The 27636-nt window shown below is 36.3% G+C and overlaps 1 protein-coding gene across 10 annotated transcripts in view; it reads left to right on the top strand.

Moving 5' to 3' along the window:
- DGKB (diacylglycerol kinase beta) overlaps positions 1 to 27636 on the top strand; it is a 697510-nt gene that overhangs the window by 489970 nt on the left and 179904 nt on the right. For all 10 annotated transcript variants that reach the window (XM_058526516.1, XM_058526562.1, XM_058526536.1 and 7 more), the window contains one exon: positions 25897 to 25987. In XM_058526516.1, the coding sequence (XP_058382499.1) occupies positions 25897 to 25987 (91 nt within the window). The remainder of the gene's footprint in view (positions 1 to 25896; positions 25988 to 27636) is intronic.

Raw genomic sequence — 27636 nt, 5'->3', positions numbered from 1 at the left:
CAAATATGAGGCATGTCATAGGCACTGAGGATATAGCCATGGAACAAAATCATTGTCTTCAGGGAACTTCACTTTGTAAAGTGAAAGTAATACCAGTAGCAACTTCATTGGGAGGATTGAATGTATCATTTTACGTAAGGCACATAGTATATGGTCAACAAACCCTAGCTCTCATTACTCATTCAGTTTCATCTTTTCTGCTCTCACAGGAAACATCAGTGAAGGCTTTGGATTCAGCAATTTGCATATGTAAAAGAAAATTGAAACTGTTACCCTGTCTGGAAGGCTCATCCAACAGAATCCTGGCTTTTCCTCAGCCTTCACTTGCATTATCAATGGCCTCATTTTGTTATTCTGGCCTTGGTGTGTGGCATCTGCCATGTACCAACCCTCTAAGAGTATCTCTTCGGACAAGAGGGAGAGATTATAAAAAACCTGTCTAGTCACAAAGAAGTGAAGTGCAGGATGCTTTTATAACAAGAGGAACTGATTTATTTAGTTTTGGTCATCCAAGGCTAAAGATAAGTAAGAATTTTCTAGGTGAAAAATGAGAAAGAGAAACTTCTGGGCAGAGGGAGTATCATGTGTGAAGTTTCAAAGGTAATAGGTAGACAATTTACCCCCTCCTCAGGGGACGTTTGCCAATGTCTGGAGACATTTTTGATTGTCAGAGGGGGGAAGTGCTACTGGCGTATAGAAGGTAAAGGCCAGGGGCAGGCCCCGTGGTGTAGTGGTTAAGTGCTCCAGCTCTGCTGCTCGCGGTCCGGGTTCGGAACCCCCGGCGCGCACCGATGCACCCCTTGTCAAGCCATGCTGAGGCGGCATCCCATATAAAGTGGAGGAAGATGGGCACAGATGTTAGCCCAGGGCCAGTCTTCCTCTGCAAAAAGAGGAGGATTGGTGTGGATGTTAGCTCAGGGATGAGCTTCCTCACCAAAAAAAAAAAAGAAGAAGAAGAAGGTAGAGGCCAGGGGCCGGCCCATGGCATATCGGTTAAGTGCGCCCTCCGCTGCTGGCGGCCCGGGTTTGGATCCTGGGTGCGCACCGACACACCATTTGTCAGGGCATGCTGTGGCGGCATCCTATATAAAGCAGAGGAAGATGGGCACGAATGTTAGCCCAGGGCCAGTCTTCCTCGGCAAAAAGAGGAAGATTGGCATGGATGTTAGCTCAGGGCTGATCTTCCTCACAAAAAAAAAAAAAAAAGAAGAAGAAGGTAGAAGCCAGAGATGCTGCTAAACACTCCACAGCACACAAGGCAATCCCCCACAACAAAAAATTACCTGACCCTTAAATGTCAATAGTTCTGAGATTGAAAAACCCTGCTCTATGGCAAGAAAGTGCTTTCATATGAGAATAAAAGAAGACTCCTGTGACTAGCTCTTATTATCACAACGTTGTTAAAACAGGCAGGATCTAGATCATCTATGACTTTATAGGCTTAATTAGATTGTATCCTAAATTCAAACAAAGTCACTGGAGGATTTGAATCACGATGTGTGGGGAGAGGGAGGGCGTCAGGTACAGATGGGGTTGGCAAAATTTGATTTATATTTGGAACATATTATTAAAATGGGAGTTTCAGCTGAGGCACATTCCAAAGAGAGGTGCTAATACAGAACCAGCTTGCGGACTATTAAAGCACTCGACCACAACAAGGGTATAAAAGAACCAATGGGTAGAGATTGGAAGGGTTTCTCTGGAGGGAGATATGCTATCAGGTCCACTTCACCCTTCCGTGTGGAGTCAGTCCCTGCTGACACCATCTAATCCAAAGTTGGGAGAGGAGGTGTAAGGAGTTCATTTGTAGATATTTATTTGTGTCCACCGCTTTGTGGCACACTGGGTATGAGTCACATCTGAGTGAGGTAAGGGCAAGAAGCTGACTGAAGTTGCTGTTGATAGCAGAGCAGGGCACTGCAGTTTGAGGAAGGATTGTGGTCTCTGAGTTTGCCAGGGCACAACATGCAGCGTGAGGGCTAGATGAGTGAGCTCTGCAAGGATGGGCACCAGGGAGAGGTGAGGGGAGACCCTGAGCTGCTTTGCGATTGTTTTAGATCCTTCAGAAAGGACAAGGTGGCCTCAGCAAAAGGAAATGGAAGTTAGATCGGCAGCCATCCAGGGGATGTGGAGGAGGTCAAAATGGACCAGCTGGAGGGGCAATGCACTGGACCATATCAGGGGGCTGTGGTTGAAATAGCTCCAGTGTTGGGAGTTAAGGGTAGACGGCAGTGTAGGGAGGAGTCTCTGAAGAATGAAAGCAAGCGCTCAAGAGAGAAGTGGATTTTAAAAATATGACCAAACTAGAAAGTTCTAGTGGAAGTTTTCCACTGTGATACAAATCAAGTAAGAACTCCCTTACTCTCTTTACCTCTTCTCCTCCCCTGTGCTTCAAATCGGAAGGGTCAGAGAACATGGATAGTAAGAAGGAGCAGGAAGAGAAGAAGCCCTATGTGGGAACGGGTGAAGAATCTGCCCTCCCCTCTCTTCCCTTATCACAGACTTTCTTCCTGCACCAGCCATTAGCTAGGGCAGGGAAGAAATTTCAACTTCAAATTAGATTAGGGGTTTTGATGAAACTTAGCGTTTTAATTAATGAACTGAAACTTTATTTTGAGCACAGAACTAATTAACTATAGAATAAATTTAAAGACAAATTTCAAAAATTATTAAGTTTGCGATAACATCACTTCAATTACTTTAATTCAATATAACAGTTACTGTTTCACAAATTGAAACAAATGAACAAAAACATGACTCCTTTTTGGAGAATAATTTGAGAGTAGAGCAGTAATGTTTGAAAAAATACATTGGAGCATGTTTTGAACATGATAGGAAGTGTTATGCTGAGGTAATAAACACCTCAAAATAAGGGCGATGGAAAACCACAAAAGATTCATCTCTAATCATGTTCCAAGTACTTTGCAGGGGCAAGGGAGCTTTGTTTACTGTGTCCAGTGAAAGATCCAAGTTGATGCACAGCCACGTACTTGAACCTTGCCATTCAGTGTGCAGGAAGGGTGGAGAATTCCAGAGGAGCTCACTTTGGCAGTTAAGTGTCCCAGCCCCGAAATGACCCACATCATGTTCGTTAGCATCTCCTGGGTCAGAAGTAGCCACATGGTCCCATCTCACCATAAGGGCGCCAGGAAGTGTAATCCCTTCTTGTTCTCAAAAGGGAGAAAGTGAAAATATCTGTCAAATTGTGTTGATGCCACAATCAAGGCAAGTGATGATAATGACTTGGATTAAAGTAGTAGAAGTAGATATGGACAAAACTAAATGGGCAGATCTGAAGAATAAACTTGAATAAATTCTTCTAGAGCTATAATTTTCAGAAAATACCATTTGTATGTTTTCTAAGAAAGTATATGCGCACCTAAAACAATGTGAATATGTAAACTAAAATATTAATAAATATAAATTAATAAATGTATTAATAAATATATTAAATAAATATAATAAAATTACATAAATATAATTCCTCTAGGAAATCATTCTTATCTGTAATTCTTCCTATTATGCACATCTCTCACAATGGTAAACATATCTCAAAACAAATAGAAACCAAATCATAAGGATGCAGATACTTATGATTGCAGTGCCTTGGCCTGTGTTTCTTGAACTCATCTGCTACTTGTTGCCACAGTTACAATGTACTTGTATGACAGGCTATATCAACAACTGTGTGTTCTTTCATGTTTTTTTTGTTTATTTTGGTGAGGAAGATTAGCCCTGAGCTAACATCCGTTGCCAATCCTCCACTTTTTGCTGAGGAAGATTGGCCCTGGGCTAACATCTGTGCCCATCTTCCTTTATTTTATATGTGGGACGCCGCCACAGCATGGCTTGATAAGCAGTGTGTAGGTCTGTGCCTGGGATCCGAACCTGTGAACTCCGGCCTCCAAAGCAGAGCGCGTGAACTTAACCACTACGCGACCACGCCGGCCCCTTTCATGTTTTGTTTTTAAAGAATTTCTATTAATTTTAACACAATAAAGGATATAATTATGAAAGTATATTCCTTTCTAGAGGAAATTGAAGAAAACTTCAAGTTCAAATCTAATATTTAGTTTTTACTAGATTTAATAATAATTTGTTATTTTAAAATTATGCCTGATTACAATATTAAATGCTATAAAATCCCTTTCCTGTTCATATTATTTGTGGAATTGAGAATAGACTAGGATTTGGCTTCAGGTATCATAATTTGCATTACAAAACAAAGATTATTTAATTCTTTGCCATGTATTAAGATAAAAGAGAGAAAAAAAACAGTAAAAGTGATAATATATCGTAGGATGTATATACAAATGCTCCTCTCCCTAACAGCAAATTAGTTTCTAATAAGTCAAGTGCCCATGTATTTGGGATACAACAATGTACATTTTCCAGAGGTGGGATTATGTACTGACTGAGAGTTAAAACCCACTCAAAATGTAATCAACACTAATTTTGTGAAGTCTTTTTAGACTAGCAAAACAGTATATAACTGCAGCTCAGTATTACATGTCATGTCCTCATATATCTATTAAATGGTAAAATGCCCCTGTCTTCTCAATTTTAAGTGAAAACAATTATCATTTTATTTCATGTGGCTTTCATGTAGATATATGAAAACACAGTTTGAAAATTGTATGTGTGGTCTAACATGATAAACGCTGGTAGCAAATAACTTTGAATAGGAAATCAAAAATAATTTATAATAAATCTGTGATATATGATGCTTACCCTAAGATAGTGGCAATTCTGCAAATGTGACTATAGTCAGGACTTTTAACCTGGATTTACGTAGTTCTGGGCACTATGAATAGATTACAAGAAGACTGTAAAACTCCCGATATTTCAGGCATAATCCTTTACGTATGTGTCATGCGTATATTTCAGGAGAGAAGGTTCATGACTCATCAAATTCTCCGAGTATCCATGACCTACAGAATTTTAAGAACCACTGCTCTAGTATCCACCTCTTGTAATTCATAAAGCTATTTACTGACTAATTGGCTCTAGGATCTAGATTTCTTTTTAGTGCTTTCTAATTTTATTTTCACAAAAGTGAGAGAAAAGACTTTTTAGCACCTCATTAGGATTTCTGCATACATGGTAACAAGTGGAGAATGATGAAGCCGTGTTAAGCTGGGGATGCTGGGGAATTCAGGTTGGCTCAAGTGTTAACAGAAATCCCATGCCTCATCTTTACCTGTGATTCCAGGTCCTTGCTTTTGTATTATTTGCAAAAGGTTAAGAATATAATCATTAATAATCATGGGGATAGATATGGTCCATGTTTGACACTAACATATAGAAAAAGGTCAATATGCTAAGTTCTCACGCTTGAATCCTTCGTTTGTGACACAGAATTTAAATTGTACTGTAGGTTCTGGGCTGTCCCTTGTCCCTCTACTTCTGCCCTGATTCCTATTGTGGCTATCACTCCAACAATGATTGAGTGAGGCATGAAGTTGAGGGTTAAGTTGACAGACACAAAAAGTCTTAGAAGACATAGTCATATTGATTGATTCACAGAAGACTTGAGTCTAATCCCATGTCTGGCAGAAATTCTACCCAATTAGACTTGGCTTCCTCATCCACAGGAAAGAAAAAAAATTCTGCAGTACTTTTCTGCTCTAAAAGTAGGATTCCACAATTAATAATTTTAGTCCCATCATTTATTTTCCAAATACTGAATACTTATAAGTGTAAGGTACTATGAAGGAGATTAAAATGCAACTGGCATGGAGAGCCCCTTCTCTCAAGATGTTGACTGTCTTGGAGGAAACCGTAAATGATCATGATATATTTAAGTGATAAGTTTCAAAAGAAAGGTACTTATTTGATGTTTACAGCCAGTGTCATAAAGTGGTATTAGGACTAGAAAATATATTCATTTATGTGACACATTTGCAGATGGTGACCTTCTATATGATAATCTTGGTGCATTTCTTTAGAAAATTCTGTTTTTCTGAAGTCTGTTGCTCCACAACTTTTGGTTCTTGAGATTTATGCTCCTGTGCAGTCTGGGCCCGAGCTTCATTAGCACCTGATTTACCATGAGTGCAGATGGTTATTGGAAATAAAAAGTCAGCCATTTCCTATGATTAAATCTCTCATGGGCTGCATCTCCCTCTTAGCTATTTCCTTGCTATTGCATATGATTCATTCGCAAGCAGAACAGTGATTATTATATGATTGTTAAATCTAAAGTGGAAAGGAAAGTAGATTATTAGAAAAAGTCTAGTAGCTTATTAATATATATTATGTGCTACAATGAAATGATTTTACAGAAGTATTAGCAAGATGATAGATTTATGGATGATGAGAGAAAATTACTCTATTGTGACGATTGAATGTAACAAAAAGAATTAAGAATTTTTCTTTTCTTTCTTTTTTCTTTTGGCTTGCCTTGCTTTAAGGGATTATTGCTTAAACCAATAATCCCCCAAAATGCCTCCTCATTCTGGTCACTTGCCAGTACTTCTGGGCAATCATAGTATTGTGAGTCTAGCAGGCAAAGGAAGGGGACCTAGGATTGCTAATAGCTATGTCTATATTTTTTGAGCTGAGAGGAAGGTAAGACTTTGTTTCCAACAGCAATATTTCACTAATTTTATCTGATTGGAAATAATCGTTACTTTTTCACTTGACACTTTTCTTTTATGTAAACAAAAAAAGAATTTGAGAAATTTCATCACCCTTTCAGAATTTTGCATGCCTTTTATATTGTGCTGAATTAATCAAGTTGATGACCACATAGCACAGAGTCAACCCGTACCTCAGAAACTTGTTGATTTGCCTGGTTATTACTGTTTAATAGCCCTATCATATTCCTTTTCTCCTTTATAAAAGTCTAATTGTTCAGTTGAAAGACAAATACAACCACAATTACCAGAGCTCTTTTCTCTCTAATTCATTTCCATTATTAAATTTATTCAGGTTATTTAGTTTCAACGCTAAGGGTTTGGATATACAAGGAGTTTTAACAATAAAATTCAAGCACTGCTCTGCTGTTCTTTTAAGAACATGTTTTGCTGCCATTAGCTCATGCAGCAAATAATTGCATCAAAAAGATAAAATACACATACACAAAGAAGTACAAATTCTGTGTAAGCATTGCTACTAACAGTATTCATCATAAGACAAATATTATGCTGCTAAATATCTGGCCCTAACCTGCCAGCACAGTGTTACTCGCGATGAGCTGACACTCTCTCTATTCCAGGTTTTTTGGCCTTCTTTCAGTTGGTTTTGGGTATCTGCTTTCTACCACAGGGCCTTTGTGTTGACAGTCACCTGTGTCAGAAATGTGCTTTCCTCCCAGTAATTGTAACCTCTCACGAAATGTTTTTACTCTTCCTTCTTTCACATATTACCATACCCATTTCACAATATTTGCATGAGTATTGCACTATCTTCCCCACTATGCTGTGGGACAGAGCCTATAGGCAGAGCTTATGGAAGCTTTTGCTGACTTTTGTCTCTGTTCTGCTTAGCACAGTGTAAAGTATATAATAAGTTTTTGTGTCTTTTATCCGTTTCTGCATAGCATATCACATCAAAACTTAGTCACTTAAAACAACAGCAATTTATTATTTTTCATATTTCTATGGGTTGGCTGGGCAGCCATTCAGCTGCAGGAAGCTGGTGGATGAACTGGGGGCTGGGCTCAGCTAGGCTATTGGATCTTCCTCTTCACGTCATTTTCCATTCTGAGCCTCTTCACAATGTGGAGGACTCAAGAGAGAGCTACAAGAGGAGGAAAGGGGCATTTAGAAGCGCTTTGAGGCCTAGGCTCTGGAACTTGCACAACATCACTTCTGCTGCATTCTTTTGGTCAAAGTAAGTCAAGAAGACTAGCTCAGATTCAAGGGGGTAGAGAAAGAGATTTACCTACAAAGGGAGAAGTGGCATAGTCCCTTGCATAGGGGCATGCACACAGGATTGGGAAGAATTTGTGACCATTAAACAATCTACCGTTGTATTCAATAATATTTTAATTAATTATGAATACAATTATAATTTAATTTTGAAGAATAGTCCAGGAATTGGCTGATTTAAATGTTTTATGTTTTGTTGTATTTGTTTTGGGTTTTATTTTGTATACACTCTGTTCTAAGAATGAGAAGAGATGGGGAAAGTGGCTCATTAATTCTAGGAGATAATAGGCAATCTAATCTCACATTTAGACAAATAATGGCTATGAGCAATATGAGAGCTTTATCTATTTTAATCATTGGTGAATTTCTAGCAACTAGAACAATGCCTGACACATAAGAGGTGTTCAATAAATATTCGTTAAATGAATGAATGAACAAAAATAATAGATATTTCTTTCTTTGGTCTTCCCATTCATGTTCCTAAGGAAGTTGCTTTTTGTTTTCATCTGTCTCTAATGATTAGGTTGTAAATTTTTGGGGAATAGCTAAACGGGAAATAGAGTTTCTGTTCACATATGTGATTCCATGAATACATAATAATGAACTCTGGTAAGATTTAGTGACACTAAAACATATTACGAATAGTCTAATGATTATTCTGAGAATATTTGACCATGCACTAAAAAGAGCTTCCAAGAGATTTTTGTTTTCATATTGATAGACACAAAATGACAAGGAGATATTCTCTCCAATCTCTATATAATCTGTTTAGAATAGGAAACATCTCTAAATGAATCATTAACCTAAATGAGTGACTATAAATACCCAATAATGTTTAGGATGCGATGACTTCAGTACTGTACCTAGGTTCAGATTGTAGTACTACTTTTTTGAACAAGGACATCACTTTGTATTCCTTTAGCTGAAAAATACAGATGACTTTTCTTTAAATTCTGAAAACCAATGTGACATGTTGCTCAGTGTTTTAACATAGCAAAAAATAGTGATTTGTTGATTTGTGGAAGGTAATGCAAGTTGAAAATAGTTTTATCTTATAAAACTATATATCTATATAAAACTATTTATAAGATAAAACTATTTCCAACTGGAATCCATCTCCATTTGTTATCTGCTTATATGGGTATAATGTCAAACAGGAGAAAATAGTATATGGGCTAGGCATATTTTTAAAATAAAACAATAGATAATACTAGAGAGAAAAAGAGAGGAAATGTTTCTCTTACATCCGTCTTAGGATTATCCAACTTGCGCTTGAATGTAGCAGCACAATGATTAATCCCCAAATGATAATGCCTACGTCTGTCAATTAGTTTATATACAAGTCAGCCTGAATATTTTATATAAATTATAGCATCTTGACTGGAAACAAAAACAGATGATATTTCAAGGAATCATCTAGGTCCCTCAAGATATAAATCAGTGACAAAAAATGCAATCTAAATAATAATGGATTTACTGATTTATGTGTTAGACTATATAATTCTTCAATTTGATTAAAATATCAATATTTTCAATATAACTCATGTAGTCTGATTCCTATCCTTATCATTTTTATACAAGATAATTAATGTGTTTGCAAAACCACTCCTCTACAGCATTGGAAAAGGGAGAATTGCCCCATTTTTTGTTCTAGTGTGAGAGAAGTTGTAAGGTGAATAGCATTTTCAAAATGCAAAGTTGTGCTTCTTGTTACAGAATTGGAAAAGGACTGCTGATGTGTGAAGAAAGACAAAAGGTAAAACACTTAACTAATTTTCAGAGAATAGAAACAAATTTTATTAAAAGTATTTTTTTTAAGTTGCAAAGCTGTGGTAGTCTTCACAGAATATAGGTAAGGGAAATAATGTGTGAAGGAGTCTTGAGAGGTGTAATTTTTTTCTTTATTTTTGCAAGTTTTACAAAATATAGCATCTAAAAATTGGTTAGGAGAAACAGATTACAATGTAGAAAGGCATAATATGTTCTAATGATACATAATTATTGATTTAAAATTATTCTATGACAATGAAGATAGTAATAGGAAAGTATTAATTGGCTTTTCAGTGATGAAAGTAAATATGTTTTTCAAAAATATTTGTACAATCTTTTTTCACATGTTGAATTCTTTATGATGTATTTTGAAACTGCGTTGTCTATTGATTTCAGATGTCATTCATATTTTAATATGCAAAGCAAATGTCATTAGACAGCGTTATTCAGTTTAATAATGTTGACTCCTGCTCATAGTTGTTAGATGTAAAAAGTTACCAATCAAATTATATTCTGGTTGTAAAGAGTTGTCCATGAGTCAGGACAGAAAACCTGAGCCGTCTTTTCAGTAAGTCTACTGAAACGATTGCATTGAATTCACTTTCCTGAAGCTAAGTAGGTGTCCTTAAATATCTGTGGAACTGTATTAACACTAAAGAACCTTTATATTCTTATACCTGGTACTTAATTGATTGGCTTAGTACATTCAATAGAAGGAAACAAATAGGACAGAGAAAGAGAGAGAGAGAGACAGAGATAGAGACAGAGAAAGACAGAGAACCAAGGAAGTCAATTGATGACTGGTAGAAAGAGAAGGGATGTAGCAAGCAATTCTTTCACTATCTAGCTCAACATGGTCAATTTTTATTATCCAACTAGTTGTCCCTGCTGCCTATGAAGGCTATTTGGCCTTCCAGCAGCCCCCTAGTGGGCAATCTTGAGTGTGTAATCATAGTCCAGTCTCATCCTTATTTTGGTAAATGCAAAAACATAATTGTATCATGGCACCCAGAAGTGATCAGGCCGATGTTCACTTGCTCAAGTTTACCAAGTAAAAAAATTTATATACCACTTAAAATAGAGAGGGGGTAGTGGTAATTCCTTTCCAGATATTAGAATACACAATTCTATAATTCAAGACATCATATTTATGATATCAATATCCATGGAAAGCCAAATTAACTCCCAGACTGCTTGGTAACTATGGCATTAGAGCAAAGGAAAGGGAATGAATTACCTAGAATCTTTGGAAAACCTGGCCAATTTCCTTCCTTAAGGAAGTCTTGCTACTTCCTTTTATTATGTACACTCTTACAGCATCCTGTAAACCTCCTTTTTAGCACTTACATCACAATTAATATTAAATAATTTAATACATTTTTTCCTGATTAGAAATTAAGTGTTGGGAAACCAGAGACTTCTTCTATCCTATACACAAATGTAATTCCAAAGCCTATCACAATACCATTCGTAGAGTAGGTGCACAGAATGTTGAATAAATGAATTCCTGTCCCACCAGAGAAGAGAGCAGTCTAGCTTCCCCTGATGTCCAGATTTAGTTAGTCATGGAGACATGCTAATTCCCACTTTTGTAGTACCGTCCTTTCTTTTTTTCTATTAGCCTATATTTTATTTAATTTATATATATATTCATAAAGGAAATTTGTATTTTTTTGTGTGCTAACACTGTCAGGTTTTTTTTAAATCAAGATAATGATTTTGTAGAATCAAGTGAATAGCAGTCCATCTTTCTGTGTGCCTTGAGACTATTAATAGAGCTTATGAAATATCTGTTCATTGGAAGTTTGAAGGAAGGCAACAATAAAAATGCCTAGTGTCTTTTGGGGAAGCCTTCTGTTAGCACTGTGGTAGAGGTTTACTTGTTATTTCATTGACTGCATGATACAACTTTGGAGACGTTTTTATCGTCACCAATTTAGAGTTAAGGGAACTGAGGTTTGGAGAGGTTGAATAATTTGCCCAATGAGTGAAGCTGGGATGCAGACCCAGGCAGGCTGATGCTAGATCTCATATCCCTAACTGTTGTGTATACTGCCTCTCACACTTAGCAGTATTTTCCTTGCATATTGATTCATAAAAGTTTTCTAATTCTAAATTCAATTTTTAATTTCTAATCTTTTTTACATTTTTATTTTCATTATTTTTTTACCTTTTGACCCCCTTCACCCATTTTTCCCTCTCCTCTTTTTGTTTTTAAATATACTAAAGACAATTCACTTTCTATTTGTGAATATAATAATCCATTTTAATAAACGAGAGCTTTCTTTTGTTTTTAGGCGTACAAAACTTAATTCATTTTCACTATCAATTTTGGCTAAGCTCTACATGTTCTTATTTATAATAGTGAGAAATACTATACCTTAAATATTTCTGCAGATAATCTCAGACGTCAGGATGTATTTTATTATTTCAAATATCACTAGGTGATTCTATTTCTAAGTTATTAAATATGGGATAGGGGAAGATGAAAAGTACGAACTTAATAGCTGCTTGCTCGTCTACACAGACTTCATTGACCATAATAAAAGCATCCGATGTAAATTGAGGACGCTTCAAAAAGGAATGTTTTATGAGTTTTTTTCCCAAGATTATTTCAAGTATATAAATGTGGAAATAACTTCTAGAAATTTCAGGGAGATAGCGAGTCAGATGACGAAAGAATATTCAGTGATATTTGCATATCTGGTCACAAGATAAGCACAGGGAGTTATGCTAAACAGAAATTGTCCACCTTAACTCCTTTATTTCAGTTACCACTGTTTTTACATCTAGAAAAATAGTATTGTATGACAAACATATCACCTCATTTAGATTTTCCAAATATCTCATTGATAATATATGTGAAAATTGTCTTATAAACTATAACGAGCTTTGTTGTCAGTGTGCTTTTGGCTGCAAGAGTTCGCAAAATAAATAACAACAGTCTATTTATTAATCCCACAAGTAGAAATCCAGAGACAGACTGTTTCAGACTTGGCTGCTTGGGCAGTTCATTTCTGTCAGGGATCTGGGTTGGCATCTCTGGGTTCCCCTCGCCTTTCCCTTCAGGGTGCAAGGTGGCTGCTCCATCTCCAATTATGATATCCTTCCTTGACAACTAGCAGAAACAGGACAGAGGGGACAGAGCTTTTACTTTGTAAGTGTCTCTTTGTCAGAGTGGAAAATCTTTCCTAGAAGCCCACATTATATTTCCCTCAGGTCCCATTGGTCAGCTCTAGGTTACATTGTCATCTTTGGTTGGCTTATTTTAGGATGGGGGAATAAAAGCACTTTTAAAATAGAAGTATGAACAAAGGAGACATCTAATGATGACCTGTCTGACCTATAACATTTTCCTTGTGGCTCAGAAAAGTTTCAGGTGATGCTACATTTATTATTATTATTTTTTAAAAATTTTTTGCTTATTGCAGTAACATTGGTTTATAACATTGTAAAAATTTCAGGTGTACATCATTGTACTTCTATTTCTGCATAGATTACATCATGTTCACCACCAAAATACTAATTACAACCCATCACCACACACGTACCGAATTATCCCTTTCACCCTCCTCCCTCCCCCCTTCCCCTCTGCTAACCACCAATCCAATCTCTGTCCCTATGTGTTTGTTTATTGTTCTTATTATCTACTACTTAATGAAGGAAATCATACGGTATTTGACCTTCTCCCTCTGACTTATTTCACTTTGCATAATACCCTCAATGTCCATCCATGTTGTCACAAATGGCTGGACTTCATCGTTTCTTATGGCTGAGTAGTATTTCATTGTGTATATATACCACAGCTTCTTTATCCATTCGTCCCTTGATGGGCACTTAGATTGCTTCCAAGTCTTGGCTATTGTGAATAACGCTGCAATGAACACAGGGGTGTGTGTACCTTTACACATTGGCGTTTTCAAGTTCTTTGGATAAATACTCAGCAGTGGAATAGCTGGATCATATGGTAGTTCTATCCTTGATTTTTTGAGTAATCTCCATACTGTTTTCCATAGTGGCTGCACCAGTTTGCACTCCCACCAGCAGTGTATGAGAGTTCCCTTCTCTCCACATCCTCTCCAACACATGTTGTTTCCTGTCTTGTTAATTATAGCCATTCTGATGGGCGTGAGGTGATATCTCATTGTAGTTTTGATTTGCATTTCCCTGATAGTGATTTTGAACATCTTTTCATGTGTCTGTTGGCCATCTGTATATCTTCTTTGGAGAAATGTCTGTTCAGCTCTTTTGCCCATTTTTTAATTGGGTTGGTAGTTTTTTTGTTGTTGAGATGCATGAGTTCTTTATATATTTTGGAGATTAAGCGCTTATCAGAAGTATGGTTTGCAAATAACTTCTCCCAATTGTTAAGTTGTCTTTTCGTTTTGTTGATGGTTTCCTTTGCTGTGCAGAAGCTTTTTAGTTTGATGTAGTCCCATTTCTTTATTTTTTCTGTTGTCTCTCTTGCCCGGTCAGACGTGGTGTTTGAAAAGATGTTGCTAAGACTGATGTCGAAGAGCGTACTGCCTATGTTTTCTTCTAGAAGTTTCACAGTTTCAGGTCTTACATTCAAGTCTTTAATCCATTTGGAGTTAATTTTTGTGTATGGTGTAAGGTAAGGGTGTACTTTCATTTTTTTGCATATGGCTATCCAGTTTTCCCAATACCATTTGTTGAAGAGACTTTCTTTTCCCCATTGTATGTTCTTGGCTCCTTTGTCAAAGATTAGCTGTTCATAGATGTGTGGGTTTATTTCTGGGCTTTCGATTCTATTCCATTGATCTGTGTGTCTGTTTTTGTACCAGTACCATGCTGTTTTGGTTACTATAGCTTTGTAGTATATTTTGAAATCAGGGAGTGTGATACCTCCAGCTTTGTTCTTTTTTCTCGGGATTCCTTTAGCTATTCGGGGTCTTTTGTTGTTCCATATAAATTTTAGGATTCTTTGTTCTATTTCTGTGAAAAATGTTGTTGGAACTTTGATAGGGATTGCATTGAATCCATAGATGGCTTTAGGAAGTATGGACATCTTAACTATGTTAATTCTTCCAATCCAAGAGCACGGAATATCTTTCCATTTCTTTGTGTCTTCTTCGATTTCTTTCAGAAATGTTTTATAGTTTTCAGTGTACAGATCTTTCACCTCTTTGGTTAAGTTTATTCCTAGGTATTTTATTCTTTTTGTCGCAATTGTAAATGGGATTGTATTCTTAATTTCTCTTTCTGCTACTTCGTTGTTAGTGTACAGAAATGCAAGTGATTTTTGTATGTTGATTTTGTATCCTGCAACTTTACCATATTCGTTTATTACTTCTAAAAGTTTTCTGGTGGATTCTTTAGGGTTTTCTATATATAAAATCATGTCATCTGCAATAATGACAGTTTCACTTCTTCCTTTCCAATTTGGATCCCTTTTATTTCTTTCTCTTGCCTGATTGCTCTGGCTAGGACTTCCAGTACTATGTTAAATAGGAGTGGTGACAGTGGGCATCCTTGTCTGGTTCCTGTTCTTAGAGGGATAGCTTTCAGTTTTTCACCATTGAGGATGATATTAGCTGTGGGTTTCTCATATATGGTCTTTATGATGTTGAGGTACTTTCCTTCTATACCCATTTTATTCAGAGTTTTTATCATAAATGGATGCTGTATCTTGTCAAATGTTTTCTCGGCATCTATTGAGATGATCATGTGATTTTTATTCTTCATTTTATTAATGTGGTGTGTTACGTTGATTGATTTGGGAATGTTAAACCATCCCTGCATACCTGGAATAAATCCCACTTCATCATGGTGTATAATCTTTTTAACGTATTGTTGTATGCGATTTGCTAGTATTTTGTTGAGGATTTTTGCATTGATGTTCATCAGTGATATTGGCCTCTAATTTTCTTTTTTTTTGTGTTGTCCTTGTCTGGTTTTGGTATCAGGGTAATGTCAGCTTCGTAGAATGAGTTAGGGAGCTTCCCCCCCTCCTCAATTTTTTGGAAGAGTTTGAGAAGGATAGGTATTAAGTCTTCTTTGAATGTTTTGTAGAATTCACCATGGAAGCCGTCTGGTCCTGGACTTTTATTTTTGGGGAGGTTTGTGATTACTGTTTCGATCTCCTTACTGGTGATTGGTCTATTCAAATTCTCTATTTCTTCTTGATCCAGTTTTGGAAGGTTGTATGATTCTAAGAATTTATCCATTTCTTCCAGATTGTCGAATTGGTTGGCATATGGCTTTTCATAGTATTCTCTTATAATCTTTTGTATTTCTGAGGTGTCTGTTGTAACCTCTCCTCTTTCATTTCTGATTTTACTTATTTGTGCCTTCTCTCTTTTTTTCTTGGTGAGTCTAGCTAAAGGTTTGTCAATTTTGTTGACCTTTTCATAGAACCAGCTCTTGGTTTTATTAATTTTTTCTATTTTTTTGGGGGGGTCTATTTCATTTATTTCTGCTCTGATTTTTATTATTTCCCCTCTTCTACTGATTTTGGGCTTGGTTTGTTCTTCTTTTTCCAGTTCCTTCAGGTGCATTGTTAGATTGTTTATTTGAGATTTTTCTTGTTTGTTGAGATAGGCCTGTATCGCTATAAACTTCCCTCTTAGAACTGTTTTTGCTGTATCCCATAAATTCTGGCATGTCGTATTTTCATTTTCATTTGTCTCCAGGTATTTTTTGATTTCTTCGTTAACCCAGTCGTTGTTCAGTAGCATTTTGTTTAATCTCCACGTATTTGTGGCTTTTCTGATTTTCTTCCTATAGTTGATTTCTCATTTCATACCATGGCGGTCAGAAAAGATGCTTGGTATTATTTCAATCTTCTTAAATTTATGGAGACTTGTTTTGTGGCCTAATATGTGATCAATCCTGGAGAATGTTCCATGTGCCTTTGAAAAGAAAGTGTATTTTTCGCTTTTTGGATGGAATGCTCTGTATATATCTACTAGGTCCATCTGTTCTAGTGTGTCGTTTAAGGCCAATGTTTCCTTATTGATCTTCTGTTTGGATGATCTATCCATTGGTGTAAGTGGAGTGTTAAAGTCCCCTACTATTATTGTGTTACTGTCTATTTCTGTTTTTATGTCTGTTAATAATTGTTTTATATATTTAGGTGCACCTACATTGGGTGCGTAGATATTTACAAGTGTTATATCCTCTTGTTGGATTGTTCCCTTGATCATTATGTAATGCCTTTCTTTGTCTCTTTTTACAGTTTTTGTTTTAAAGTCTATTTTGTCTGATATGAGTACTGCTACCCCAGCTTTCTTTTCATGGCCATTTGCGTGGAGTATCTTTTTCCATCCCTTCACTTTCAGTTTGTGAGTGTCTTTAGGTCTGAAGTGTGTCTCTTGTATGCAGCATATATATGGGTCTTGTTTTTTTATCCAGTCAGCCACTCTATGCCTTTTAATTGGAGCATTTAGTCCATTGACGTTTAAAGTAGCTATTTATAAGTATGTACTTACTGTCATTTTTTAACTTTTTTTTTTTTCTCAGTGTTTTAGTAGTCCTTCTCTGTTCCTTTCTTCTTCTATACAGAATTGATGGTCACTTTAGTTTGAGCCCTGTCTGAAAGCTGTACTCTTTAACTCCCCTCCTCCCTCCTTTTATGTTTTGATATCATATCTAACCTCTTTTTTGTGCATTTGTATCCATTACGTTCTAATCATGGAAATAGATAATTTTTCCTATTTGTGGTCTTCTCTTTTCCCCTTAAATCAGTCCGTTTAACATTTCTTGTAGCACTGGTTACTTGGTGACAAACTCCTTTAATTTTTGCTTATCTGGGAAAATTTTGATCTCTCCTTCCATTTTGAATGATAACCTTGCTGGGTAAAGTATTCTTCGCTGTAAGTTTTTTCCTTTTAGCACTTTAAATATATCGTGCCATTCTCTTCTAGCCTGTAAGGTTTTTGCTGAGAAGTCAGCTGATAGCCTTATGGGGTTTCCTTTGTATGTAACTTGACATTCTCTTGTGGCTTTTAGGATTCTCTCTTTATCTTTAATTCTGGACATTTTGATTATGATGTGTCTTGGTGTGGGCCTCTTTGGGTTTATCTTGTTTGGGGCTCTCTGTGCTTCCTGTACCTGGATGTCTGTTTCCTTCCGTAGGTTAGGGAAGTTTTCATCTATTATTTCTTGAAATAGATTCTCTGCCCCCTTGTCTCGCTCTTCTCCTTCCGGGACACCTATAACACGGATGTTAGTGCGCTTGATGTTGTCCCAGAGGTCCCTTAGACTGTCCTCAGTCTTTTTAATTCTTTTCTCTTTTACCTGTTCACCTCGGGTAATTTCTTCTAGTCTTTGTCCAGCTCACAGATCCATTCTTCTGTATCCTCTACTCTGCTTTTGAGTCTCTATAGTGAACTTTTCATTTCCAGTATTGTATTCTTCATTTCCGATTGGTTCTTTTTTATATCTTCCATTTCTTTGTTGACATTCTCACTGAGTTCATCTATTCTTCCCCCTGGATCAGTGAGCATCCTTAACACTCTTAGTTTGAACTCTCTGTTGGGTAGGTTGCTCATTTCTGTTTCACTTAGTTCCTTTTCTGGGGTTTTGTCCTGTTCCCTTACTTGGAATGTATTCTTTTGCCTCCTCATTTTGCCTCTTTCCCTGTGCTTGTGTCTACGTATTAGGTAGATCAGCTACGTCTCCTGCTCTTGGATAGGTGACCTTATGTAAGTGATGCCTTAGGAGGCTTCCAGTGTGCTTCCCTCAGTTCTCAATGTTCCAGGGGTGACCCCTATGTGGGCTACGTGTGTCCTTCTGTTGTGGCCTGTTTGCTCTCCCTGTATGCGCCCTGGGAGGCTGAGTTATGCTCCTGGCCAGCTGTTGTAATGCTCAGCTGCTTGTAGTTGTTGTGGGCCCTTCAGTCTCTTTATTAGGTGTGGGGAGCCCCAGGACAGTTGGCTGCAAGTTCTAATACCACATTTGTGTTGCAGTATTTCTTTTAAGTGAGTAGGCCCCCAGCGTGGCAGGTTGTTAGGCTCAGGGCCTTACAATTGCTGTAAGCCTCTAGCCTATTAGGTCTCTTGTCAGCTCTCTGAGGATTGCAGCTGGGTGGGGCTGGCCTCAGGCACAGGAGCACCCAATTGTTTCAGGCTTTGCAAGGTGGGGCAAACCTCCTATGTGGGTCTTTGAGAAGCACAAGTCTTCTCCAGCTGACAAGCCCTGCAGCCCACAGGTCCACACACACAGTCAACACAGTCCTGCCCTGTGTGAGCACCCTGAACTCCCCAAGCGGACCCAGTCTCTCCACGGTGGGAGCCCCACACACTCCGCCACCGCCCCACACTCTCCACCCGCTCCTTGTGCACACCCTGCCCTGCTAAAGTCGGCTCAGTTGCCAGTCTGCAGAGTATCCAGTCACCAATCTATGTAGGCCCACAAGTTGCCTGAGGGCTTGTTGTTGGGGGGGGGCCAGTCTCTAGGGTGGGCTGCCTGCCCTAGCTGAGCTGGATTAAATCGGGGCTCTAGCAGGTGGGGCAGACCCTGGGCTAGCAGGCCTCAGGGAGAACTCCAATGGCGTCTGTGTCAGCACACCCACACTAGGCCACAACAATGGCCACCGCCAATGTCCCAGTCCCTGGAGAGGTCTCACCCCTCACCGAGATGCACTCAGGGCCTATTAGGTGAGTCTCTTGTCACCAAAGCACTGTACACCTTTCTTTCTGGTGATTTTAGGATGCTTTCTGAAATGGGTGAGTTTGCACATGGGCCCTTTAAGAGCCAGTTTTAGTTTCTTTGTGAACCGGGTTTTCTGGGGGTACTCCCCAGTGCTTTAGTAGCAGGCACAGTCAGATATTATGCCACTGGTCTCGATTTTGCTGGGTCCACAAAATGCCCACAGCGGGGGCGCTCCCCGCCTCAGGGCCCCGCGCCTCCAGGGAGGCTGCGTACCTGTGAGCTGCTCCCGGCGGCCGTGAAGCTGGCGGCTTGTGAAGGCGGCGTTTTTCCTCTCCGGAAGGGAGTCTCTGCCTCTTCCACCTCAGTTAGGATTGTCCGTTGTTGCAGGAGTTCCTCTCATCCAGTTTTCAGTTCTGTCTCAGGGGTAATTTTTCCACGAGTAGTTGTAAATTGGCTGTGTCCACGGGAGGAGGTGAGTTCCGAGTCTGCTTACGCCGCCATCTTGACTCCGCCCACCCACATTTATTATTATATTAAATGAGAGACAGTACGGGGGAAAAAAGCTAGAGTTTTTTGAGTTAGATTTTGTTAGTTCCCATGTAATGGTGGGAAAGTGACTTCTAAGCCTCATTGAGTTCGCCTGTGACAGTGCCATGCTCAATGGTAATAATAATTATTGCTATCAGAAATTTCATTGCATCTTCCTAACATTTTTCTTAGGGAAACTTTTATAGTTATAAAATATTTATTTTAAGAGTAAATATCTAATTATTATTGAAAGATATTCAGTTCTAAACATGCTTGGACAGTGTTTAAACATATTATATGTTTAATTTTACATTTCATATAATTAATTTGTCAGTGCTCTTTGGGGGCTTGCTATGTATATATACTTCTTTAGATTGGACTCTGCAACGTAGCGTCACTACTGCTTTTATATTTATCCAGTCTAACACTCATAATTATTTTTAATGTGCAGTATAAAGCAAAAAAAAAAATAACATTTAGGAAAGAAATAATTGATTAGTATTATGATAGAAAGTTCTTATACACAAAAACTCTCTTACATAACCACACTTTTTTTAAAAGAGAATTGTGAGAGAACTGAAAAAAATATATTAAAATATTTGCTCTGTGGGTGCATTTTCATATACTTGCATATGAGAAACTTTCTGTATTCCTGTAAAAGTAATTCAGGTTAAAAATTATACGTTTAGAATATCCATCTTTTTTTTACAAACTAAGAATGAATATTATGTGATTCTGTCTGAAGTTTCTATAGCTTGTTTCATTGTCTCCTTGAGACTTAAAAAGCATATCTTATAAATGAGCATTAGATACAAGCATTTTTATATGTTATTTGAAAAAAATTATATCTCTACTTGTTGTTTGGAGACATGAAAAATGTTTGCTCTCTTTGGTATAAATATAAAATGTCCCCACTGTAGTCGTTACAGCCATGTTTCCTCCTTATGAAATAATATTCTCAACATTATTCTCTTACTGTGAGAGAAGTACAAATTGCTATTTTAAAAAAGCATAAGTTTGAGGGTTTAAATAAAATGCGATATTTTTATAAAATGTAATGAAATAGTTACTTCTGTCACTAGTATGTTCACACGGATAGTAATTACCATAAAATTGTAGTTTTAAGTCATACGTGCAAATATGTAACTCTTTGTATACTTAAGTGTTTGATACTATGCTTTTTATAAATTGCAGTGAAAGTTTCCATTAATTCCAAGATTTCAAATTTTGAACACCTTTTTCATAATCATTTATTGGTGAATTTATAGTAGCCAATCAAAAAAAAATTAAATTGCTGATTTCATTGGAGTTGGATATTGACTTAGCTCTTAAAAAATGCCTGTTACTGAAATCCACACAGATGGCATTTAGTTTATAGGAGGCTTCAAGAGGTGACAAACAATGTAAACTACAAGTGTCCCCCCCCTTACCCCTATGCTAAGCTATAGTTGTTACACTAACAAGGCCTCGATGCTCTGCCAACACTCTGTTTGCTGCAGCTACCCCAAAAGTGCTTCTCCTTCCTCGAGCTGCTCCTTTCAGATGCTGCTCATCTGCTGGTGAAATCAGGTCCCACTAGAGCCCTTCCATTTGACTTGTTGTATATTTTTAAACGTTAACACCTCACTACGTTTAGGAATAAATGACTAACTCTGTAACCAATGTTTAGTGTAATGTCTCTTGGTAATGAAAAACAAATAAAACTGAATTGATTCTGTGACATAAATGTACCACTTTAAAAAATAACCCTATTGCTATAAGTCAGCAGTGCTGCATCTTTCATCAACAACATTATTAGCCAAGTACAAAATTCCTGCTCTGCTTCTGGGGTACTTTATCGAATTGTAACACTTAGTATTTTGTTAAAATAAAGTTATTGGATTGTTAGAAACATTGATCTCCACGAGGAAATAATTTTAAAACCAGATTTGATATAATTGTTGAAATATTTTCATAACAGGACAAAAGTGAAAGAAAGCTAATGTAAAGGATGAGATCTTTGAAACATCCTTAATGAGTAAAAAATACATTGGATTTAAACCCATTTTAACTAAGTTACTTAAGACCTTATGTTTTGGCTTTCATTTGAAAAGCAAAGATCAAAAGAGATTTATTTTCTCATCTGGTAAGCAAGTTATCCATACGGTGGAGATGGAATCACTTAGTTAAAGTTGCTTGAAAAGAGATTCAAGTGTCTATTAGCAGACTTTTCAGTTTTATACGTATTAAATGGTCTTCCTATATCTCCCGTATCACCACTAAATACAGAAAATAATAACAGAAACACACCTGTGAGAGAAAAAGTTAACCTTTAATTTAAGAGTGATTTCATTGAATTAAAACTTTGTGTGTTTATGACTTTTGAGCTTTCTACGGTAAGATAAACGAGGCGATTTCACCCCTCTCTTTATGTTGCATCTCTGTTAGAAACGAGCTTCATGTCTAATTAGGTTCTTCGATATGCTTTTTGGGAAATGTTCCAGCAATTCAAGTTTTGTTTGTTTGCTTTGTTTAATATTGGCTGCATTAACAGACAAAAGACAAAGCAAAAAACGTATAAACTAGGAAGAAAAACTCCAAGAAAAGTATATTGCTAGAAATTAAATTACCTATTTAAATTTCAGATCTTGGAGAACTAAATATTAACTAAATTTCATAATAACAAAAATTATTTTTTGCTTGAGCAACATTTCTCTGAGGATATGTAAAAGAAGCAGCATTACTGTTGGTGACAAAATGCCTGGTAAATGGGAGCAAATTTTTTCATTTTTATCTGAACATCTGGTAGCCAAGCACTTTAAATATTAAACTGAAACCTGTAGACTTACAATTAAATTCATTGAAATGAGGTTTAATATATTAACAACTTAAAATTGTAATAGTATGAATAATTTTTTTTTGGTAGGACATTTTTGTCATCATACCTGCCATCACAAAGCCTGTCTAAGAATACAATAAATTTGACTTTGGTGTGAACATTTCACAATGAGTTACATGTCCAGTTACCTTAAAGTCCAAAGGTATATGTTTTCTCTGACAGATTTGAGTTTGAATTATTTGGATCATTTTCTAATATAAGCCATAGAAATAAATAGCATACATGCTTAAATGTGCTTTTCTTTGCATTTCTACAACCTAAAGACCAGTTTGGTTGAAAAAAATAAAATTTAACAGCTTTTAATTTGTCATGTGGAATCTGATTCTATGTGCTTTTTATTACCTCCATATATTTATCTAAGTGAAACATAAAATGGTTGTAATAATGGAGAATTTAAAGCAGCTTTTGCACATGAGCAGTAATGCTAACTAATATGGTGAATAAAGGCTGAATGTAAATTCTCAGAATTTCTGTTTCTTGTGATGTGCTTGCTGAAGTGAGTGTCTCTTGGTTAGCTGACACAGGCTCCTCATCATCCTAACTAAGCTATGAAGAAGTTTGATGGACAGAATGGAAAAAATAGAGAGTAATCATTTATATGCAATCAGAAGCCTCATATATTATTTAATTTTCGAACTGCAATACAATATACGTTAGATCACAGAACCTGTCAAAATATAGCCCACAGCCGTTCTTTTGCTCTAGTAATGCTCTGGCATTCCCACGTAGGCGTCCAGAGAAAACCTAAGTATAGCAGAAATCGGTATAATCTAGTATCACCAGTTCCTGTTGATTCTATCTCATTTATGTCTCTTAAATTGAGCCTCTCTTCTCCATTTCCCTTGTCACTTGGTTTAAGCCTTCAATTGTATTTCATTTGTACTAGTCAGCCACATTTCTGTCCACAGTACCAGCATTTCAACATTTCAGCTCACTTAGTTATTTCTACTAGGCTTATTTGCCCATATAACACAGTTGGCCTTGTCACTCCACTGCTCATCAGCTTCTGTCAGCCTGCTCTTAATCTACCATATCAAGTCCAAACCCCTTAACTTAGCATACATGTTCTGAAAAACACTCTTGTTAGCCTGCACTCAGCGTTCTCTTGAGTTAAACTACACTTCTAAAAACTTCCAGAACTTGTCTCCTCTTCCTCCTGTTTGTCTTCCTCTACTTTTCCATTAAAATGTCACCTTCTCTTCCAAAGCATTCTGAACTCCCTGAGGTAAAAGTACTAGATTCATTGAAGTGTTTTCCCACAATACTTTGCTCATATTTCATTTAGAGAATATACTTTTTAATTATTTTCTATGCCCATAATCTTACAACATTCTGAGCTCATCGGAGACAAAGATAAGTGTGTTCATATTTGTATCTTTAGAATTTAACACAGTAGGAAGTGAATGTTCTCACTAAATATTTGTTGAATGAATGAATGGAGGAATAAATGAATCCAGGAAGGTCAGGATAAAAGGCCAATACAAAAATGTTTTTAGAAAATTTGCTGGATGTAGAAAGACAATTCCAGTCATAAAACATCTGCTAATTATTATTCTGAGGTTGTCTTGAGACCACCTCACACAGACTAATATTTTCCTCTCAATTTACTGAATGACATATTTTTCATCAGAATGATGAATCAATAGGAAAATATTTTTAATTTTACATAACTTCAGCCATTGTGTAAATTTGTAAAAGCACGTCTATTCTATAAAGTAGATATTTGCACTAATTTAATATATACTTGCATGTAGGCTCAGGCCCACAGATCTTGATGTTAAACATTTGCCCCTGTTTTTCTAACTAGCTATCATCTATTTTTATCTACTCAGATATATGAAATCAGGCCATAACCCAAAGAAAATATTCTCTAGAAAAGAATAAGGATTTATGGTGCTTGAATCCTATGAAACCTACATTGGTCCTCAGATTACTGACGTGAATATGGTAATTGATACAAGAAGGGCTAGTGAAAATTTTGTTATCAAATAAAACCTTATATGAAGCTAAATATTATTTAATGTGTCTAAATAGATGAGATTATTTTCATAATTTGTAATTTCATAGCAAAGAACTCTATTCAACACAGCATAATAATAAGCACTGTATTAGGTTCCATGTCATTTTCCATAACTAATAATAGGGTTGAATTATGTAGTAAGGTCTTTGTCAAATGTGTTTTTAATTGTTGAAATGTTTTACATTCTAATATGAAAAGCACATGTCAATATTTGTAAGTTGAAAAGAATAATTTGGTGTGAGGGATATATTTGAATATCATAACAAAAATTTCTTTCTGTTTTGCTTTTATGTGTGAAAATGTATCTTATTTTACCTGTATTTTCTTCTAGTTGAGGGCATGATAACTTATTAGAATATGTATAATTAAAAATTGCATTTTTTTTCATGAGAATGACTTTAAATCCAATAGTGGATAATATAAAAATCTAGTCAACCTTTGCAAAATTACATTAAATAATCATAAGTTTAATTACCTGGCACAGAGAAACAAGGATATGGTCATTGGGTCATGGGGAAAATAAATTTTGTACATCTTACTTCCAGATTAAATACTGAAATATTTTAAAATATATTTTTTCTTTGCAAGTTTTGTTATATTGATGAAATATTGTGTCTTTAATTCTTCCATGCTGTATCATAATTTCTCATTATTGTTCATTAAAAGAGAACAATATCTTAAAAAATAATTAATGGTTATCTCAAGGTTACTAAATTTTTTATCTTTATAGATAACCACTATTTTTTTAATATGCTATCCAGTCATGCCAATTTCTAATGAATACATAGCTGTCTAGAAGCATTTGGCATATTTAGCTTCATCTCTTTTTTCTCTTGAAGAACCTAGATTTGACTTTTTTTCTTTATGATTACAGAGAATCTGGTCTAAAGACAAGCTGTCTAAGAACCAGCCTAGAATTATAAGCACTAAAATCATATTTTAAAATCTGAGCGACCAATATATAGAAAAGACAAAATATACTTGAATCTGTCAGATGAACACATTCCTGTAATCCCCTCAGGGGCAATCATACAATTTGACACCCATATTTAAGCTTTGAAAATTATGTGATCATCTATTACATAATGGATGGTACATGTCCTCAAACGTTTTCTATCACTTGTAATACAAGACAGGGCTACCCAATTAAAAAAAAAAATCTCTTCTGTTATTGATAATTGCCTAAACTGCTTCCTCCTTTCCTTTTTCAGAATGAAGAACAAATTTTGGTATTTTGAGTTTGGCACATCTGAAACTTTCTCAGCCACCTGCAAGAAGCTACATGAATCTGTAGAAATAGAGGTAAGAAAAATGAATTCTCTTTTATAATACTATGAAATGACTTGAGTTTAGTTATTAATATGTTTGTGGTAACTCATGGAAGGAGTTATATTTGAGCAATCCACATAGCTTAACCATGATTCTAAAATTTCATTTCTCTCACTTATTAGGAACCTTGCACTATCTGAAATACTAGTATAAAGTTAAGTTTGGGTATGAGTTGTTTTAATACAGTGTAAAAGAATGAGAGGTGGAACACCGCTTTAGAAATCAGAAAAGTAACTAGGCATAGTGTGGATAGAAAAATGTAAGATGAAAAAGATACTTGAAAAGAAATAAAAAAGTTGCAAGATACATGAAAAAAACATTATTTTCAGGTCTCAATATCTTATTACCTTTAAAACACAGTTCACTAAAATTGTACTTACTTTCGTGAATAAAGGTTAAAAAATATACTTCTCCATTTCATTCCCATTCGTTAACTAGCTTTTCTCAGTTCCCGAGGTTGCCATTTCCCCATTACATTTATAGGAAGTGGAAAAGTCAAGAAAGAGAGCAAATATAGCAAGAAAAGATACACTTTAAAAAGATTTGGAGCAAATAGATCCACCAAAAAGAAAAAGAAATAGACATTGTAGGACTAAAAATTTTGGAGATGGGTGGTAATCGAAAATGACATGGTTTTATTGAGAAATTTTAGGGGTAAAGAAAAAGGAAGAATTATATTTTGATAAGTGGTAAAGACAAACCAAAGGAACGGGATTATAAAACAAGAACACATAATGACTAGCTGATATGAATTGAGAAATATTGGCTTCAACACTTTTCGTTTTAAAAATAAATGCATAAGTTGTCTACTGAATGCTGTCTACTCAGACCTAAATCATTAGTGGCATATATTCAAGTAATAAGTTTGGTAAACAGAAGTAGTTATGGACCACATAGGATCATAATGGCCTGGCTAGGTTCTTCATTATCCTAGCTTTTTTTGTGTGTGTGTGAGAAAGATCAGCCCTGAGCTAACATCCATACTAATCCTCCTCTTTTTGCTGAGGAAGACCGGCTCTGAGCTAACATCTATTGCCAATGCTCCTCCTTTTTTTTCTTTTTCTCCCCAAAGCCCCAGTAGATAGTGGTATGTCATAGTTGCACATCCTTCTAGTTGCTGTATGGGGGACGCCTCCTCAGCATGGCTGGACAAGCAGTGCGTCGGTGCGCGCCCGGGATCCGAACCCAGGCCACCAGTAGCGGAGCGCGTGCACTTAACCACTAAGCCACAGGTCCGGCCCCTAGCTTTCTAATTTACTATTAATGATAATAGCAGCAAAGTGGTACTATTTCAGAATGTAACCCTTTCAGACTCTTTTCTCATCATGATTGGTAGATAAGTTGAAGCATTACAAGTAGAATTGATAGTCATGGAATGAAAAGAGCCCTTCATGACTGAATCAGATCATAACCATGAAAAGGAATATAATTACAAAAGGTGAAGGATTGGGCTCAACTTGGACTTTCTATGATTACTATTCATGAAGATATACATGTGTATATGTTTTATATATATATATATATATATATATATATACAGTTATATATTTATATAGTTATATATGTGCATATATATTTATAAAAAACATCAAAAATCTTTCTTTACTCTCAAAAATCATTAT

This window comes from Diceros bicornis, chromosome 3, assembly GCF_020826845.1.
Source record: "Diceros bicornis minor isolate mBicDic1 chromosome 3, mDicBic1.mat.cur, whole genome shotgun sequence".
NCBI lineage: Eukaryota > Metazoa > Chordata > Mammalia > Perissodactyla > Rhinocerotidae > Diceros > Diceros bicornis.
Note: the sequence above shows the minus strand (reverse complement) of the source record. Positions and strands in the feature narration are given on the sequence as shown.